The following is a 16699-nucleotide window of genomic DNA, read 5'->3' as shown; positions in this document are numbered from 1 at the left end:
ATATGAGAAAAAATGCCCCGCTATGAAATTAATTAATTAATTAATTAGAAATAAAATTAAAAAAATAATTTTTTCATTAAAACAAATCCTAAAATAAAAGAAAATTACTGTATGGATATCGCTTTAATTCTCAAGTAAGCAAATAAATTGAGATTACAATCGTGACACGAATATCGTCAACTAGCTGTCAAAGTTCACTATACTTAACAAATAAACTACCATTGATATCGTACTTTCTGATAATATCTGCACAATCAACACGATTCTATATGGTAACAAATAGCCCAGGCGCAATCATGACAATGAAGTTTGGTAAAGTTTGCTATGGTTACGTGTGTCTTTATTTTTCGGGGCTGATTTTAGTTTCCATGGTAACATTAAGTAGTGGACACATATGTATTATTCATCCACATCAAAGAGGAGATATGGACATATCTCAGGTAAGAATCATATTCAATATTAATACATAAACACTAGTCCATTGATGAACATCCCGGGTGGGAAACCGAAAAATTTGAATTTAAAAAAAAATCCGCGAAGCTTCAACAGTTGTGCTAATGATACTTGTCTAGAGTTTCGAAATTTCCAGGCAGCTCCTTTTCCCGAAGGTTTGCTCGAAGAATGCTCACTATCTTTTCCTTGATTATGTTTTCTTAATCTGTACTACTTAAAGGCTCATTAAATTCCTCTTCGCAGAGGTTTGCGAATCTCCCGGGCCTCGGATATACCATTGTTATTATCGTAGTGGTACCATGCGTTACTATGCTCCATTGATCCAATGCAACTTTTTTTTTCCATATTCGTGATAAACGCACGGTATCAGTAAAAATATGATTGATCAATATTAAGCTTAGGTTCCCATATGCTGTACAATATTGTCTATGAATATTGTACAGGATTCGGTTACTTTGCAAAAACTATACAATACACAATGTTGTTGTTGGGATAAAAAAAACACCTTATAATAATAAATAATGTTTGTAATGCCTTTCAGCCTGGTAGTCCCACATGCGCAAAGCACCAAGGGCCATGCGGAGGGATGCCACCAGAAACGCCCAAAGTTGACTTTGTCGGAGGATCTACTGTATTCATCAGGTTTCAGCAAAATGTGAATCACTATGATATAGGTTTCCCTGGTATGTACTGGTAATTATTATGAAGCGTTTAGCTATATGCTCCGAATTTTAATACTGTACAGTATACCTGGCTCGAATCTTTCCGCATTTCGGTTGTATATAAAACATGGAGTTATTTGTGGTGAACACTAGAAATACACTTATTATATGTGACCAGCGCCAAAAAAACTCGAGTTAAATGCCTTTAAGGGGGTACTACACCCCTGCCAAATTTTGTGCCTATTTTTGCATTTTTCTTTAAAAATTATAGCATATTGGGGACAAGTAAGATATGTATTATTATAGGGGCAAGGACTACAACCACTGCACTGGGAATTTTATTTCAGCACAGACAACAGTTGTGTAGTTACAGTCAAAAATGTGGGAAACCCAATATTTGATCAATAAATCAATAACTGCTTGCTTTGAGTTGCTGAACTTTCAGTACAGTAGCTGTAGACCTTGCCCCTATAATATACATATCTTACTTGTCACCAATGTGCTATAATTTTTGAGAAAAATGCAAAAATAAGCACAAAATTGGCCAGGAGTGTCGTACCCCTTAAAGATGTCATTCACATTTAAAAAAATGGGATTCTTAATTTCATGTTGTTCAGTCCGGTTCGACTGCCTGATCAGGAAGTACTGCCGAATCAGGGAGTATGTTGCCGAGTCAGGCAGTATGGTATCCCACAATGCAATGCTCTATTTCAAATAGAGCATCTGTTAATATACCATTATTTCTTGGTTTAGAGTAAAGAAGTAGGTAAAATATATAAAATTATCAATGAATGTACAATTAGTGGTAATTTTTCATCAATTTTAGTTAAAGTTAAAATAAAGTTAATTTGTAATATTTAAATCAATTTTTTTTTAAACTGTTAGAAATTGTTTTGTTATTTAAATTATTTTTCTCCCGGTGGAATTTTTTTTCGTCCGGTGAAAAATTGTCAACTTACATGTAGCTCATGTGTGTCAAAGTAAAATTTCCCCCGATCTTTTATAAAATCACAATGAACAATTTAGTCCTTAGTCTGTCGAATTCGGAAGGGTTACCAAAGCATGTGTTGCCTAACTCGGCAACATGCTGCCTGATTCGGCAAAACTTCCTGATCAGGCAGTCGGAACGGACTGTTATTTGACTGTGGGACTAAGTGGGCTTTCAAATTCTTGAAAGTACTTATTAAAAAGAGGTTTATGTAATCAATAATTAATGAACTGAGATAATCCCTGTTCAATCCAATGTAAGGCAGGAAACTATTGGCGCATTATTCAGAATAGCAACTTGGCAAAAATACCAAGGTATCATTTACACAATTATCCATATCTTGAAAAGTATTGATGATATTTATTTAATTTTGGTATCATTTTAAAGCTTTTGGGGTAGTATTTACGTTTTTATTCAAGTCATGAAATGTTAAAAATGCAACTTGTTCCTGGTTTTCTCTGAGCGCGTTACATATTCTTCCTATCATTATATTAAACCGTTACTTGCTTTAACACCAATTAATAACACGGGGATGATTGTTTCACAATTTGAGTTTTTTGCGAATTTGTGATGTTGTTAATGTTAAAAATATTGTCTGATAGTTTCAGACCGGAATATAACTGGCATCTTGTATTTTTTGAGACATTTTTCAAGGTAATTCCTACTCTCAACATTGTCAATAATATTTACAAAGGTCGATATCTCAATTTCCAATTTTATAATACCAATCCATAACTTCCGAACTCAATATCTTCGCTTAGGAATGTCCGATTTCATTTAGGAAAACGGCGTTGTGGAGCAAGATATCTCTATAATTAAGATATGTAAAAACCTCAAAATTGATAACCTGCCAAAAAGTGTCTCCTTTTGACATGACACGTCACAAATAATTAGAGGTTAATGACTGCGCATCTGTTGTTTTGAGGGTATTGTGAAATATCTAAACATTGTGCTTTGGAACCGAGGATTAATGAGGTTATGAATTATTTTTAAAGGTTACATGGATATTTCAATTGCCACAAGCGATGATGAAAAGGCTGTATTCAACACACAGATTACAATAGGAGATAGATATGAATTCGCACAGGCACATCAGCAAAATTACAGTGTTCCAATCGTAAGTATTATAAAAAGCTGTTTTTGTTTGTTTGTTTTTGTTATTTTGGGTTTTTTTGGGGGGGGGATTTGTTTGTTTGTTTGTTTGTTTGTGTGTGTATTTTTTGTTTTTGATATCGGCCCTGATTTTCGTAAATGATCGAACTTGAAATGTTTACTTTTTGATATTAATCCATTACGTATGTGAGGGTGCTCTTTGCATGTGTGACATCCTCGAATCACCACCGTACTTTGTTTTCAAGATAGAAGAACCTGTCTTGATACTTTCACTTTTTGTCAAATTCATACTAGCTTTATGATCCAACCAGGGTATCATGAACAGACAGGCGACCGAGCTAAAGGTCCATTAACGTAATCGACGTAAACGGTGTCATAAATCAATGTAATTTGGTCTCACTTTGAATCGTTTGAATTGTTTCATTATTCATAACAGTTAATTCAATACACACACCAACATTTATTTTGTACACAAGTCACACACCTTTCTTAAAACGAATTGCTGATTTTTTTTCTTGTCTTGTCTTTTTGTTTTTTTTTTGTTTTTGGAGACTCGAACAATTAACTCTTCAATAAGTCATTACCTTACGATCATCGTATCGCCATGAATTTTGCACCAATTGTTTTTTAATTGAGATTCGATCGAAAATGTCGGTTATTAGCCATTTTTGATAGATGCTCGAAAGAGGTCGTGGGACTCAGGCTATGTAGCATATCATAATTATTTTACGCGATCAGCACCGCGTACAATGTACCTATTCCTGGATACGTGATGCCAGAGTAATGGCGGCTTGCCCCACGGCTTGCTTATAATTATTTACCAAATACCGTATACCGAAAAACCCTATATAACTTTCTCCTACTTGAAACATTATCTTATTCTCTTCTAGAATATTCCTCACATACAATGTGATCGATGTGTTCTACGTTTACGGTACATTACCCACAAACCAGGAAATGCTTATTTCTACCAGTGCGCAGATATTCGTATCAATAACTCAACGGAACCAAAAATATCACTTTCTAAAGGACGTCAAGACAAAGGAGGTCCAAAAATCAAAATGGCGTCAGAATTACATTACTTGAACAAACGTATGTGAAGGCGATTATTGTTCTTGCATTAAATTAATTTAAATAAATATATGCTATTTAATATTACTAATTTAAAATGCTTGTTTGTTTACTTGCCTATTCGCTCGGTCAGGCAAACCGAATTGCATTCTGAATGTTTAGGTCTATCAAAGATCAACATTTATATACAATAAAATCTTGTAAGCTAAAACACCACAACTGGACATTTTAACAGTGTGAAACCCAAAAGTACACCATTACAAAACTGGAACTAATTCTAATCATAATGATGTCCTACCTTTTAATTTCCGCCACAGAAACATTCATCGAAAGCGTATTACTTCTATTACAATTGCAATAATAATTGTGTGATATTTTCCCGTCTCTTAAAAGCGGCGTGATGTTTAAATTCAACAATTAATAGCTACAAACTTTAATCCTAACCCTAAATCTAACAATAGCCCTATTCCTAAACATGTCCCCGAGTATCTGACTCTAATCCTAAATCTGACCCAACCATAGCCTAACCATATCCATAACCGTATCCGTAATGATAACCCTAAGCCAACCGTATCCCTAAATCTAATTCTAATACCGTATAACATAATGTCAGCCTCATAACAAGTCATTTTTCCATGTTACCTATTTGAATTTTGACCTTATTGACAGCATACTTCGGTTATATCTATAAATGCGCTTTTTAAATACGCACGTGGCCCATCGGCACGACATACCAAGACCAGCAACATGCGCGTATTTGGGTGGGCTTTGGGGGCGCGAGCCCCCGGGGTAAAAGCAGGGGCGGCCAAAACGAAGGGGCGGCGGAAGAAGAAGGGCGGCTAAAAGAGGGCGGCGGAAGAAGAAGGGCAGAAAAAATTGGAAAAGGTATAACATTTTGTGAAAAAATGGTTCTATACATCAAAATGTGTTGCTTTTAGGGCGCTAGCGCCTATAATCCTATAAAACAGTTTAATCACAAAGTTGAACAATATAGACAATTTTGCTGCACAGCAGTTTCATGTTGTTCCGCCTTTGCATTCAAATGTATAGAAAGACCACTCGCTATGTAGAAGGTAACTTCGAGACTTACTGTCTATAAGCTGTTATGGCAGCGCGGAGACGGTCACGTGCGTATTTATAAAAGCGCATTTATATATATAACCGAAGTACACTGATTGAGTAATAAACCAATAAATAGTTCACCTTGGATATGTTTCTTAATACAATGAAGTATAACATCAAAAGAGATGTATTCCACAAGTTAATGAAGAATGCGGCTGGAAATTTGATCAATTGTGGGTTTATTTCTCAAAACCAATTTGAAGAAACTTACTTTCTTGTTGACAGTTTTATCAGTAAACCACTGACTTTTTCGAAGCTTCATGTTGTTGTGCTGGTCATGAGCTGATGACTGGCGGGAAGTAATGTCACTTCCGGTAGCGATGTTAGTCTTGCTAGCAGTCTCCAACAATGGATCAAACACGTGACTTAGATTGTAGACCCCCTCGTCTTTGTTCATAACTGCTCGCCCCCCTTCTCCTGTTCTGAATTGATTCTTTGATCCATTTTACTTTTCTATCACTTTCTCTCTCTAAGATTTTTGACTTCCCCCAATTGATAATATAATTAGCTCTGGCTTCATGGTCACTAATAGCTGAGTTCTTGAAATGGCGCTCGGATTCCTAAGAATGACTTAAGCAATTTTGTTATGAGGGTGACAAATGCTCTAAACACTAAATTAACGGACTTTAATAACCCCGTGTTCCCATAATAATCGATTAATACTGCTAACTCTTACAGGAAATGTTGGTAATTTTAGCAGTACAGCGAGACTATTGGGATTTGCTTGGAATCCTGAACGCGGAGGGAGCTCCTTGACATCCATTGATCCATTCACTGGGTTGAAATATGGGGAAGGTGGTTTATACTTCAGTATGGGGTCTGGGTACCAATATGGAACGCCTACTCCAGAGTAAGAACTCCACCAACATGGCCATAATTGTGAAATCTTATTTATTATAATATAAATGTATGCTAGCATACACAAGCACAGAGGCCTAAAGTTTGCTGAATGATTTCAGAACAGTCTAAATTTAAACTTTGCAGAGGAATCAAAGCTCGATGAAACATTAAGTAAGGAATTACATACTTGTATGTAAGATAATATGAAGTGATTTTGTTTAACTTTCAGTGCTCAGTCTGTACCCTATGTAATGGACCGCATCGCATGCTTTTCTCGCGAGATACCGTATTCGTTTATGATGGAGCACCACAATGGTGGCTTAGACTCGCCACCAAATAAAATCATCTGGATTGATCTTTACGCCATGGAAATTGCCAATGAATATGAGGTACAAATCCCGGATTATGTACCCGTGTCTTCATTGGATCTTTTGCAAAGTACAACATTTCTTGCGTTTCAAATGGAAGATGATCCAGCAAATCCAGGTAAGAAATTCAGCATGTCCTTCCGACTAGTTACTTTTTGGCTGAATTTTACTTACTGCTTAGTGCTTGCAAGTATATATAATTATGCAGGTCAAAAGAGCCCCGCCGATCATTAAAGCAAGATTAGCGTAACCGTGATGTAAAACTACTAACAGCATTTGACCGCAGTCAATAGAGGGCATAATACTAAATTACGTATTAACAATTCGTCAATATTGTGATATACCCAGTAAAACAAAACGTTTCCAACGGTTGTCAGACAATGGTTAAAAGTCTATAATATAAATATATATATTTTGATAACCTACTGCAAATATTTTAACATAATGTTATTTAAGTGTTGATAAAAATGTTTGCAAAAAATAGTTTACAATAACATTTTTAAAAATATTGATGCAGTGTGTTTTCATACAAAACGTTTAAAACGTTTATTGGTCTTTTAAGTTAATGATATCATGTTGTATCTATCAATACTGTAAATCTCAAAATTAGTTTTGCTTCAAATAAAGTTGTCTCTATGCATCAGTGCTATTTATGAAAAAGATTCAGAAAATAAGAAACCGTAACTTATGCATGAAACCATGTTTTCTTTTTCATTTTAGGCAATTTTACTTTCAAATTTGCAACATTGACCTACATGGGAGTTTACCAGGTATTGTACAAGGCTGACAAACCTGAAACATTGTACATTAACTTCTTATGGGCAGTCGTCGATCTGACCAAGCAACTTTACTATGTATTGATTGGAAACGAAAACTCACCGTTTGTTTTGAAGTCAAGAATTTACACTTTTGATATTAGCAAAAAGTAAGGAAATTCGTTGCGATTACCATATTGTGGCTAATAACATTCAAATATAAATCCTCCCGGTCCGCATCCCTGTAATGTGTATTATTCCATCATCAAATTTGACTATTTTATTTCAGCATAACAACATCAGCTCAACTTCGTAGAAACATGATTAATACCATAGAAACATAGGATAGTAAATAAGTATTTTGCGGATTTATAATGCAGACTTTACAGAGTTTTGCTGACCACTGTGGCTCAAGACACATAAACCATTTAACAGTCAGGGACGCAGCCAATAGTGGCACATTTTCTTTGTCTACTACCTATAACCACCATAACCACCTTGTTCCCCGAGTAAATAAATAAAACCAGTGTTAGAGAGGCAGCTGATTCCTTATTGAGGGAAATTTCAAGCCAGAGCAATTATGAAGAGAGCATTTTTCAACTTTTTGTGTACTGAAGTCTGCTGCCTATCAACTGCGCTAACCTGACTGTTTTCGAATCTTCATAGCTCTGTGTTGTTGATATAATAATGATATTAATTAAAATTTACAAAATGAACAAACAATGTCTTATACAACAATTCAAGTGCAGGAAATACGGAAATATATAAATGCCAAATCCCACGAGTAACAAGATGTCATTTTTCCGCAAACGCAGATTCTTGCGGGCCCAGAAATATCGTGACTACAAATTATTACTGTGTGCAATCAATTGAATACATGAATACAAAAGCCACCTAAGTCCATGCGAAGTTATTTTGAGAGAAATCCCCGTGTATCATTTTAATTCCTTCAGTTAGATTTACCTGGTCAATATGGTAAGTTTTACGTGCAAATGAGTGGATTAACCTGTATTAGGTATGACGATTAGCATTTCAGGTACTTCGTGGGGTTCATTTTAAATTTTGGACTTTTTGAATCATATACAAAGACAACAATGTTAGAATGAGATTACCACTAGTAAGATAATACAAAATAAAGCACACAGGTATGTAAAATGTTGATAAGCATTCTGCCATGTAATATAAACCACACACTTTCCTTTATTAAACCCATTTTTTGTTCAAAAGTCATTCTCTAGCAATAAATGTGTTACAAGTGGACTTTTATACATACTGGATTTCAATCAATGTGTTACAAGACTCAAATCATGGAATTGGGTGATTCTTTCATACATGCTATTTTTCACATGCCCAATAGACACAGAGGATGAATTTGAGTTGTTCTTTCATGCATATGACAGGCCTATGTATAGCAACAATTTCCCATGCTTAACTCAATTTGGCCAAGGTATGGACTTAGGTGGCTTTTGTATTCATATATTCAATTGATATACCATTGATATGACGTAGCACTATGAGGTTTAACCACCGTTTGCTTGTTTTAATCTTAGGAACGTAACTCACATGACGGAACTCGATGTAAGCGAATACACTATATCTGCGATCCAGGTGTATGAAAAGACAGGTATGTTTTTACGAATTTTTACAATAGTTTGTTAAACGTTTTCTTTCTTTTTTTCTTTTAATATATAAATAGCTGTAACATTAAAAGAAAACAATGAATAAGTTTAACAAACTACCCGTAAGAAATCGTTCTTGTCCGAACAGCTACGGCATTGATTTGTCCCTGCTAGATGCATTATTGCATTATTAAGATAAGGATAATGAACTGAGTGCAATGCATTAGTCACGATAATCTCACGCGCCATTATTGCATTTAGCTCAAGAGCCGATTTGCACGAGTACATTATCCGTCATATACTTTGAGTGTATTAAAACAACAGGCAATATTAATTGCTGCATTCATTATATTAGTTTGAATATTATGTAAAATATCTTAAATTTTAAAAACACCGTCAGGTCATTGACCAGGTAGCATTTACTAGTAACTGGTCAATAAAATCAATCACTGTATAAGTTAGCCAAAGAGCTTTTAAATAAAAATAGAGTCGCAATAGATTATATAATCTTTTGTTCGTTTGATGCCGATTAGAAGTTGCGACAGGCTATTCATAAAAGTGGTACCATTGTTTCGAATAAAGGGGTTCCGCCATTAAATTGGTCACTGATCCGGCATCATATTAACGCTCTACACAACAGGCGAGTATCAATAAGTGACCACACTGCAGTCATGTGTAAGGGCAGTCATGTGTAAAGTGGTACCATTGTACTCACGTATCCCAAATGTGTGCTTGTGTGGGTCTGAAGTATATAAGGAGGCTTTAGCTGTCGATGCAATCATCTTTACCACCCACCTGACGTTAGGCGTTTCAATTGAATGCTCTCGCTGATCGATTACACATTAGAATGTATGAAGGCTGCCATGTCCAGTCCATATATCTATATTACACTATAATGGTAATCGCTATGCGTATACATGTGAGTATAAGTATAGGCCTATAAATGTTGTTTGTAAGAAATGTCCATTTAATTTTATTTTAAGAAGGAGATTGGTATAGAAATAGTGGCGTACCCAAAGAGGGAAGGGGGTTGGGGAGGGGTAAATTCACCTCTGTGAGAAGTCTTGGGAGGGGAGGAGGGAGGAAGAGGGGGGGCGGGGATATGGAGAATGAGAGAGGGCTGGAGGAAGGGAAAAAATAATAACTAAACACATAACAGCACTGGGCAGCCATTCGATGATGTCAATGCCTTTATTCGTTACGTAATTAAAACGCCCAGTCAGATGTATTTCACACTTACCAAACACAACTCACCCAATTTCGCAAATTGGACGTTGAATGTACACTTTCATGAATATTGATTGGCAACATTTTCCAATATGTCAGCGCTCTAATCGGAAACAATAGAACAATAGACCCTGCAGAGCGTTGAAGTTAGCTATCTATGGTATCGATTGCGCCATACGTCATACATTAGTAACTTATTCACGCATGGTTTGTGACCAATTCAGTATCGAAGTTACGTAATGTTACTATGTCAACGGGATCACGCGCTAGAGTAATGAACCACGATCGAAATGATCACCACATAAAGTATATGGCACTCGAAGGCATACCAAAGTAGCGTGATCCGGTAACCAAGAGAATTACGTAACCACTTCGATGCTGAATTGACTTTATGTTGTGATCATTTAATATCGTGGTTCCGAACCACACCACTCCACGCCATACATAAATTCTCCCAGTCACATTTCCCCAATATGAAATTTTTAAAAAGTAAAATCTTAATTTTAATTCTTTTAAAGTTTGGCAGAGGCGGGGTTCGAACTCACGGCTCACCGCTTTGGCTAGTATCACGTATACCATACGTCCAGCGCCTTAGACCGCTCGACCACGAAGAACTTGATAGTGTCATCGTGAAAATTTATACCTATAATATTAATAAATCGCAACTTCATTACTGCATCATATTTTGGAATTTTATCTGCTTAAAACATTAATGTGTATTATAATAAAGCTACCATTATTTATATTGTTGAATTCTCAAGCGCATAGAGACAATTAATACGAGGGTCCTATGAATAGGCCTACATACACAATACATAAAATCGATTTTGATATCGGCCATGTGCTCTGCTGTGCATGTGGTTTCCCGCAGTGGCGGAAGTTGTATTACGAAGTGCATCCGAACTCCATTTTGAAGCAAATGATTTTGACAAGGCATTGGATTGTTCCAGTTTGCATCATAAATCCACATTAGACCCCTAATTTTATTTACAAAATCAAAAGATTAGATTATCATAACAACAAAACGGTAATCTTTTGTCGGGTCTAATGTGAAAATTACATTAAAAAATGCAGTTTTACAGAATTAATTTTCACTTAATTCCAAAAAAAAAATGGCGTATATAAGATTGAAATAAATTCTCTACCTTCTATACTAGATCAATTGTGACGCAAGTTGTTATCAAAAATTGTTGTGATAGATGTACAGTTAATATTCATATTATCCATTACCTATCTGATGGTACAGTTTTTACACAGAAAATATTTATTTGAAAAACCTGCCACTCGGCTTTTTCCGGAAAGGTCACAGGGTCGCCGTGACCTGTGCAATAATTACAATTAAAATTTTTCTTATTCTAACAGCAAGCGTTTCTAGAATATATTATGGCGAAATGTGGTGTAGTTCCGAACACAGAGAGCACTGAACCAGTTGACCTGGAAACAATCAATTTTGACGTCCCACTACATGTAGTACTACGGTGAATGGAGATGAGAGAATAAACTTATATATCAATATCAACTGGACTTTATAGTTCTACAAATTGAACTTTAAAATCTACTAATATTGTTAAAACACACGACAGTGGAATTTTTCAATGTGTTCAGTATTATAAAGCATGATCATGATATTATACGCTAGTGTGTGTTTCCCGGGCGTGTTTATGTTATCTTAGATATAAGCCTACATCTAATTCATTTGTAAAATGCTGAATATTTTGTAATGGGGTCATCTTGTATAATTATGGTCCACCTGTTTTTAGCCCTTTTTAATTAATAGAAGCTCGATTATTCTTATTTGATGTTTGATTTATTTGAGTTCAGTAATCATAATTTATGGCATTGATAGTTGCAAAATAGAACAATTTGTAACCTGTGATTTACAAAGTGCTCATGAAAAAATACCATACACTATAACTATTTTAACACCACAGAATGTATATTCGTACTTTTTTGGTGGTATTTATATCAAACATAGTTATATAAGTTATGTAGTAATGTGAAAGTAGTATTTCTAGTATTTGAGCGTGCAAATATTATCTAAAATCTATTGTTTGGCGTGCGGGTTTTAGATAATGTATTGTATTTTATATAAACCTGCACGCGAAGTAGTTCGCGATAATAATGCACGGGAAAAGAATACATAACGATGAATAGAAACGGGCACTAGTAGAAGTATATGGTAGAATAAGCTGCTGCTATTACGAGCCTTTTGGCTCCTACGCAGGTGCTATTATCTGTTCCAGGCCCAGTGACACCGCATTAATCCATAACTATTGGCTTTTGGATGTTTCATTTAAATTAGGAAATTCAATGTAGTGCTAGGTATTATCAGCACATGATGTCCCTCCGGTGAACACCAAATACCCAGAACAACATGCAAGCAGTGTCACGGGAGTTGGAACTGATAGTAGGAGCTTCAAAACTGAAGCACCGGTTGCCAGCTTGTTCCGATCGGTTCCGGCCGTTTGGAGTCTGTTTCTATTGTTCTATACAATGGAACGCGGTTTAACTGGCGTTTTCAAGCCTCCCGTAATGGCATACATTTGTAACGTATGACGCAATGCAAAATTATACACCACACCACCATGGCCGCAAACAACTCGTTTTGATGGGAATAAATATAGGAAAAGATTCACTATTTAACTCTACCTTTATTGCCTTTTTCTCTGTTTCTTTAGGTCAGCTCTTCGCAATGTCACCGGGTCTATATGGAAGGCCTTACTCTGCGTGGTCTCTTGTTGAAGTCAATCCTAATAATGGAACCATAAACAAGGTCTTTGACATTGTACCAGAAGGTAAGACAATAGTGTCACCCATAATTCAACACAATATCTATGTTTTTAAATTCCAATGTAGTTTTAGTTCCTTTATCTTGGCAAAAAAAAAACCCCAATTTTATTGCATATAATTTGTAACAGTATCGAGTAGGCCACATTATTGTAGGCTCAACTTGAACATTTGTTTAAAAAAAAAAGCGTAGATCCCCTTTGCTTAAAAATACTACTTGCAGGTCTCGTATGACCAACTCCTCTTATGAAAAAATAGTTGCATTAACATGTTAATATTAATATCACTACTTAGTAAAGCAACGTTACAGCGCTAGTGTTCCGTGACCAGATCGTCAATAAAGGTGTGTAAGTGTTTTGCCTTGTCTGACAAAATTGCTTCGGGCTGCCTTCTTCAAATTAAACTTCGTAAATGAGCAAACTATTCTTTGGTTCACTTCAAGGTCGGTAGTGACATCATTGCTTTATCGCGGTTTCGCTGCAATCGTGCCGATAAATCGCCATTGTATGTGTGCTTTAGTAATGAGAACCCATATCCATTCTTCAGGTTTTTCATTAATACGGTCATCAGTCGTAGAATTATCCAACCGATGTCCGTATTAAACAGATGAGAACGGATATGGCTTCATATACACTCTATTTGATTAACGTTATGTGTGCGAGATGCTCACCTACGTCACTGCCAGAACGTTGAACATGTTGAAGAGGGCAGCCCAAGCATCCTTAATGATTTCGTTACGGAACATCACGGCGGTTTCTCTACTAAATCATACAACAAATACAAAAACAGCAAATGCAAAGGAACCTCGACGCACATCCAGTGATGACCACCATAGTAGGCCTATACCACGACTCTGTCACGTGACACAACGTGAAGAACTACTCATTTTTCACGGTAACTATATCCTCGCGCAGCACTGGTTTTAAAGTACAGTAGTGATGCCATTCAAACAAACGGATTAATACGATTACCTATTTGGAAGAGTCCCATTGAAACAATCCGTTAATAATTAGTATTACGTAATATAGGGGAATCGTCGCCCTCTACGGTCAGTACCATACAATTGTGTTGTTCTTATTGAGTTATCTGGTGTTTGTCAGTTTACGATAACCATTATAACCTATATTATCGTTTCTTTAAAGGTACTTTTGAACAATACTACGGTGGTACTGTTATCAATCTGGACCAAAAGAATGGTATTTTGTACTACGTGCTGCGAGTAGCAGACAACGATGCTGACGTCATAGTCTCTATTGACGTTGAACAAGGGCACACTGCTTTCTCTAATTTGACTAATTTGAGGAATCTTCATAATTTAGGATTTTATGATAATGGATGGTAACATATCAATACATTTATATGCAAAATCGAGAGTGCATTCCTACTTTGCATGGGACATTATTTTTATCTGTTTAATTTCCTTTTCAACACTTTTTACCCTTCGTATTTCATTTAAGCAAAGGTGATTTTCATATGTGACATATTTTAATAAATCAAGAAACCATTTTCTCACGATTTGTTGTTACCAGGCTTTAATTTGTTTCGTTACAAAACTCCATTCCGTAAAACAAGAACCCACTCCCCCTAGAAATCAACAGCAGCAATTGCAACAACTAAAACTCGGTCAATAATAGTGTAACGATTCGCTTTTGTTACCCGAGGACCATAAACACGAACACCTTTTGTTACCCGAGTACCCAGCAAACACGAACACATTTATAAAATGACTTAAAAAGCTTCTGGTTTTGGTCAAAACGTTAGGTTGTATAAAAGTCAATGTTTTGCAGAAAAATATCGGCTTCATGGAATAAGGCACCAGACCGTAGATATTTTCCGTGCGGTTTTAATATCGCGGTAATCTTGTCATCAGAGCATCGTAGCAAGTGTGCTTCTGCGTGCATATACATGTACATTGGTTCGTATATTCAATGGTATTTTATGGTCACTTCAATCTGGTGCACTTATGTCTTCTTAGTATATAACTATGTACATATTTTCTACATTTCTGCGACGATTTTTTAATCATGTTAAGTTTAATTTTTATTATTTTAACTTTATTTTAATTGGTTACTATGTATCACAAATTGGGTAATACTTATTTCAAATACTTTCTAAAGGTTAGTGTAAAATATGATGCACAGTTTATCTAAAACATGTTTAAAAAGAATTTGTACCCGACGTTTCTAGTGTTGCAAAGCTTATTCAATTATTATGGTGTTCCATTAAAATTTGTTACACAAATATGCACAGATTAACTGGAAATCACTCAAAATAATGACATATGGAAGAATATTTTATCATATGTGACCAGCTCCAACAAAACCTGGAACAAGTCGCCAGGCATGTTTTTGAGTTGTAGGCCTTTAAAGATGACATTCCCATAATAAAAATCAAATTTTGGAATAATTTCATGGTATTTGACCTTGGGCCTGAGCAGACTTTCAAATCCTTGATATTACTTATTCAAAAGAGGTTTATTTAATCAATAATTGACAGTTGAACTATGATAATCCCTATCCAATCTTGTGTAAGGCAGGAACCTAATTAGCACATTACTCAGGCTAACAATTGTGTAAAAATATCAAGATATCATTTACAAAATTATCCATATCTTGAAACGTGCTGATGCTATTATACAATTTTGTTATCATTTTGAAGCTTATTGTCCTGTGCTTATATGTTTTATTCAAATCATGAAATGTCAGAAATCCGACTTGTTCCTGGTTTTGTCGAAACGGGTCACATATTATACTATGTCGGCCAATTCAACAATATCTGAAAAGAATATGTCCGGGGTTTTATAAAGTTTTTTGTTTCACATTTTAAAAAAACGTCTTATTGGAAATGTCCCCCCTTCCTTCGATCATCCGTATAAAGTGCTCATCTTCACCAAATCGCCACCCGACATTGATTGGAGGAGGAGGGTATAGACGATTAAATTGAGTCATCACTGTTATAATTCCTAATTCAAACTTCCTAATTCCTAATTTGCTTGACAAATTCATTAAATGAGTACTCACGACTTTAGCTTTTGCCATCCGGGCCGATGGCCTGATTACAAGTGACTTGGCACACTGCTCTTCTCGCGAAACGGCTTGACATTTCCCGGAAGTGACAGACTTGTAGTATTGGGACCCGTCATGAGTACGGGTACGGGTACGGGTCCGAGCCATGAGTACGGGTACGGGTACGGGTCCCAGACCATGGGTACGGGTACGGGTACGGGTCCCAGGCCATGGGTACGGGTACGGGTACGGGTCCGAAGCCATGAGTACGGGTACGGGTCCGGGTCCGAACCAAAAATAGGGTGCGAGTACGGGTACGGGTATGGGTCCGGAGCCATGAGTACGGGTACGGGTACGGGTACGGAAATTGGGACTCGAGTACGGGTACGGGTACGGGTCCCAGTATGGGTACGGGTACGGGCCATGGGTACGGGTACAGATATTGGGACTAGAAACATTGTATGAGTCCCATTATGGGTACATGGGTATAAACAAAGCTATTGTTATTGATTATTGACATTAATTTATTGGCTATTATACCTTGCTGTAATATACTCTTTGATGTCATTTATACCACAAAACAAAATGAATTAAACTACATTTCGCACCAACAGAATTAGAGAAATTAATTTTGTCATAAGCATAATACAACATCTTAATTTGTTGTGTGTGCCATGAGTTGCTGAGAC

At 36.1% G+C, this 16699-nt stretch overlaps 1 protein-coding gene across 1 annotated transcript; it reads left to right on the top strand.

Moving 5' to 3' along the window:
- The first annotated feature begins 368 nt into the window (after positions 1 to 368).
- On the top strand, positions 369 to 14347 carry LOC140139004 (uncharacterized). The gene is made up of 10 exons (XM_072160785.1): positions 369 to 440; positions 995 to 1136; positions 3099 to 3220; positions 4107 to 4308; positions 6088 to 6259; positions 6479 to 6735; positions 7338 to 7542; positions 8923 to 8996; positions 12897 to 13013; positions 14148 to 14347. Exons 1-10 carry the CDS (start codon positions 369 to 371, stop codon positions 14345 to 14347), a joined length of 1563 nt encoding a protein of 520 aa, XP_072016886.1.
- Positions 14348 to 16699: the final 2352 nt, after the last annotated feature.

The sequence above is a fragment of the Amphiura filiformis genome, chromosome 18 (assembly GCF_039555335.1).
Source record: "Amphiura filiformis chromosome 18, Afil_fr2py, whole genome shotgun sequence".
NCBI lineage: Eukaryota > Metazoa > Echinodermata > Ophiuroidea > Amphilepidida > Amphiuridae > Amphiura > Amphiura filiformis.
The sequence above is the reverse complement of the archived record's forward strand: the minus strand, read 5'-3'. Positions and strand labels throughout refer to the sequence as shown.

Coding starts and splice junctions, on each gene's coding strand:
- LOC140139004 (XM_072160785.1), top strand. CDS start 369: ATGGTAACATTAAGTAGTGGACACATATGTATTATTCATCCACATCAA. Junction 6,260..6,478: donor TATGGAACGCCTACTCCAGA/GTAAGAACTCCA, acceptor TTTAACTTTCAG/TGCTCAGTCTGTACCCTATG. Junction 6,736..7,337: donor AGATGATCCAGCAAATCCAG/GTAAGAAATTCA, acceptor TTTTCATTTTAG/GCAATTTTACTTTCAAATTT.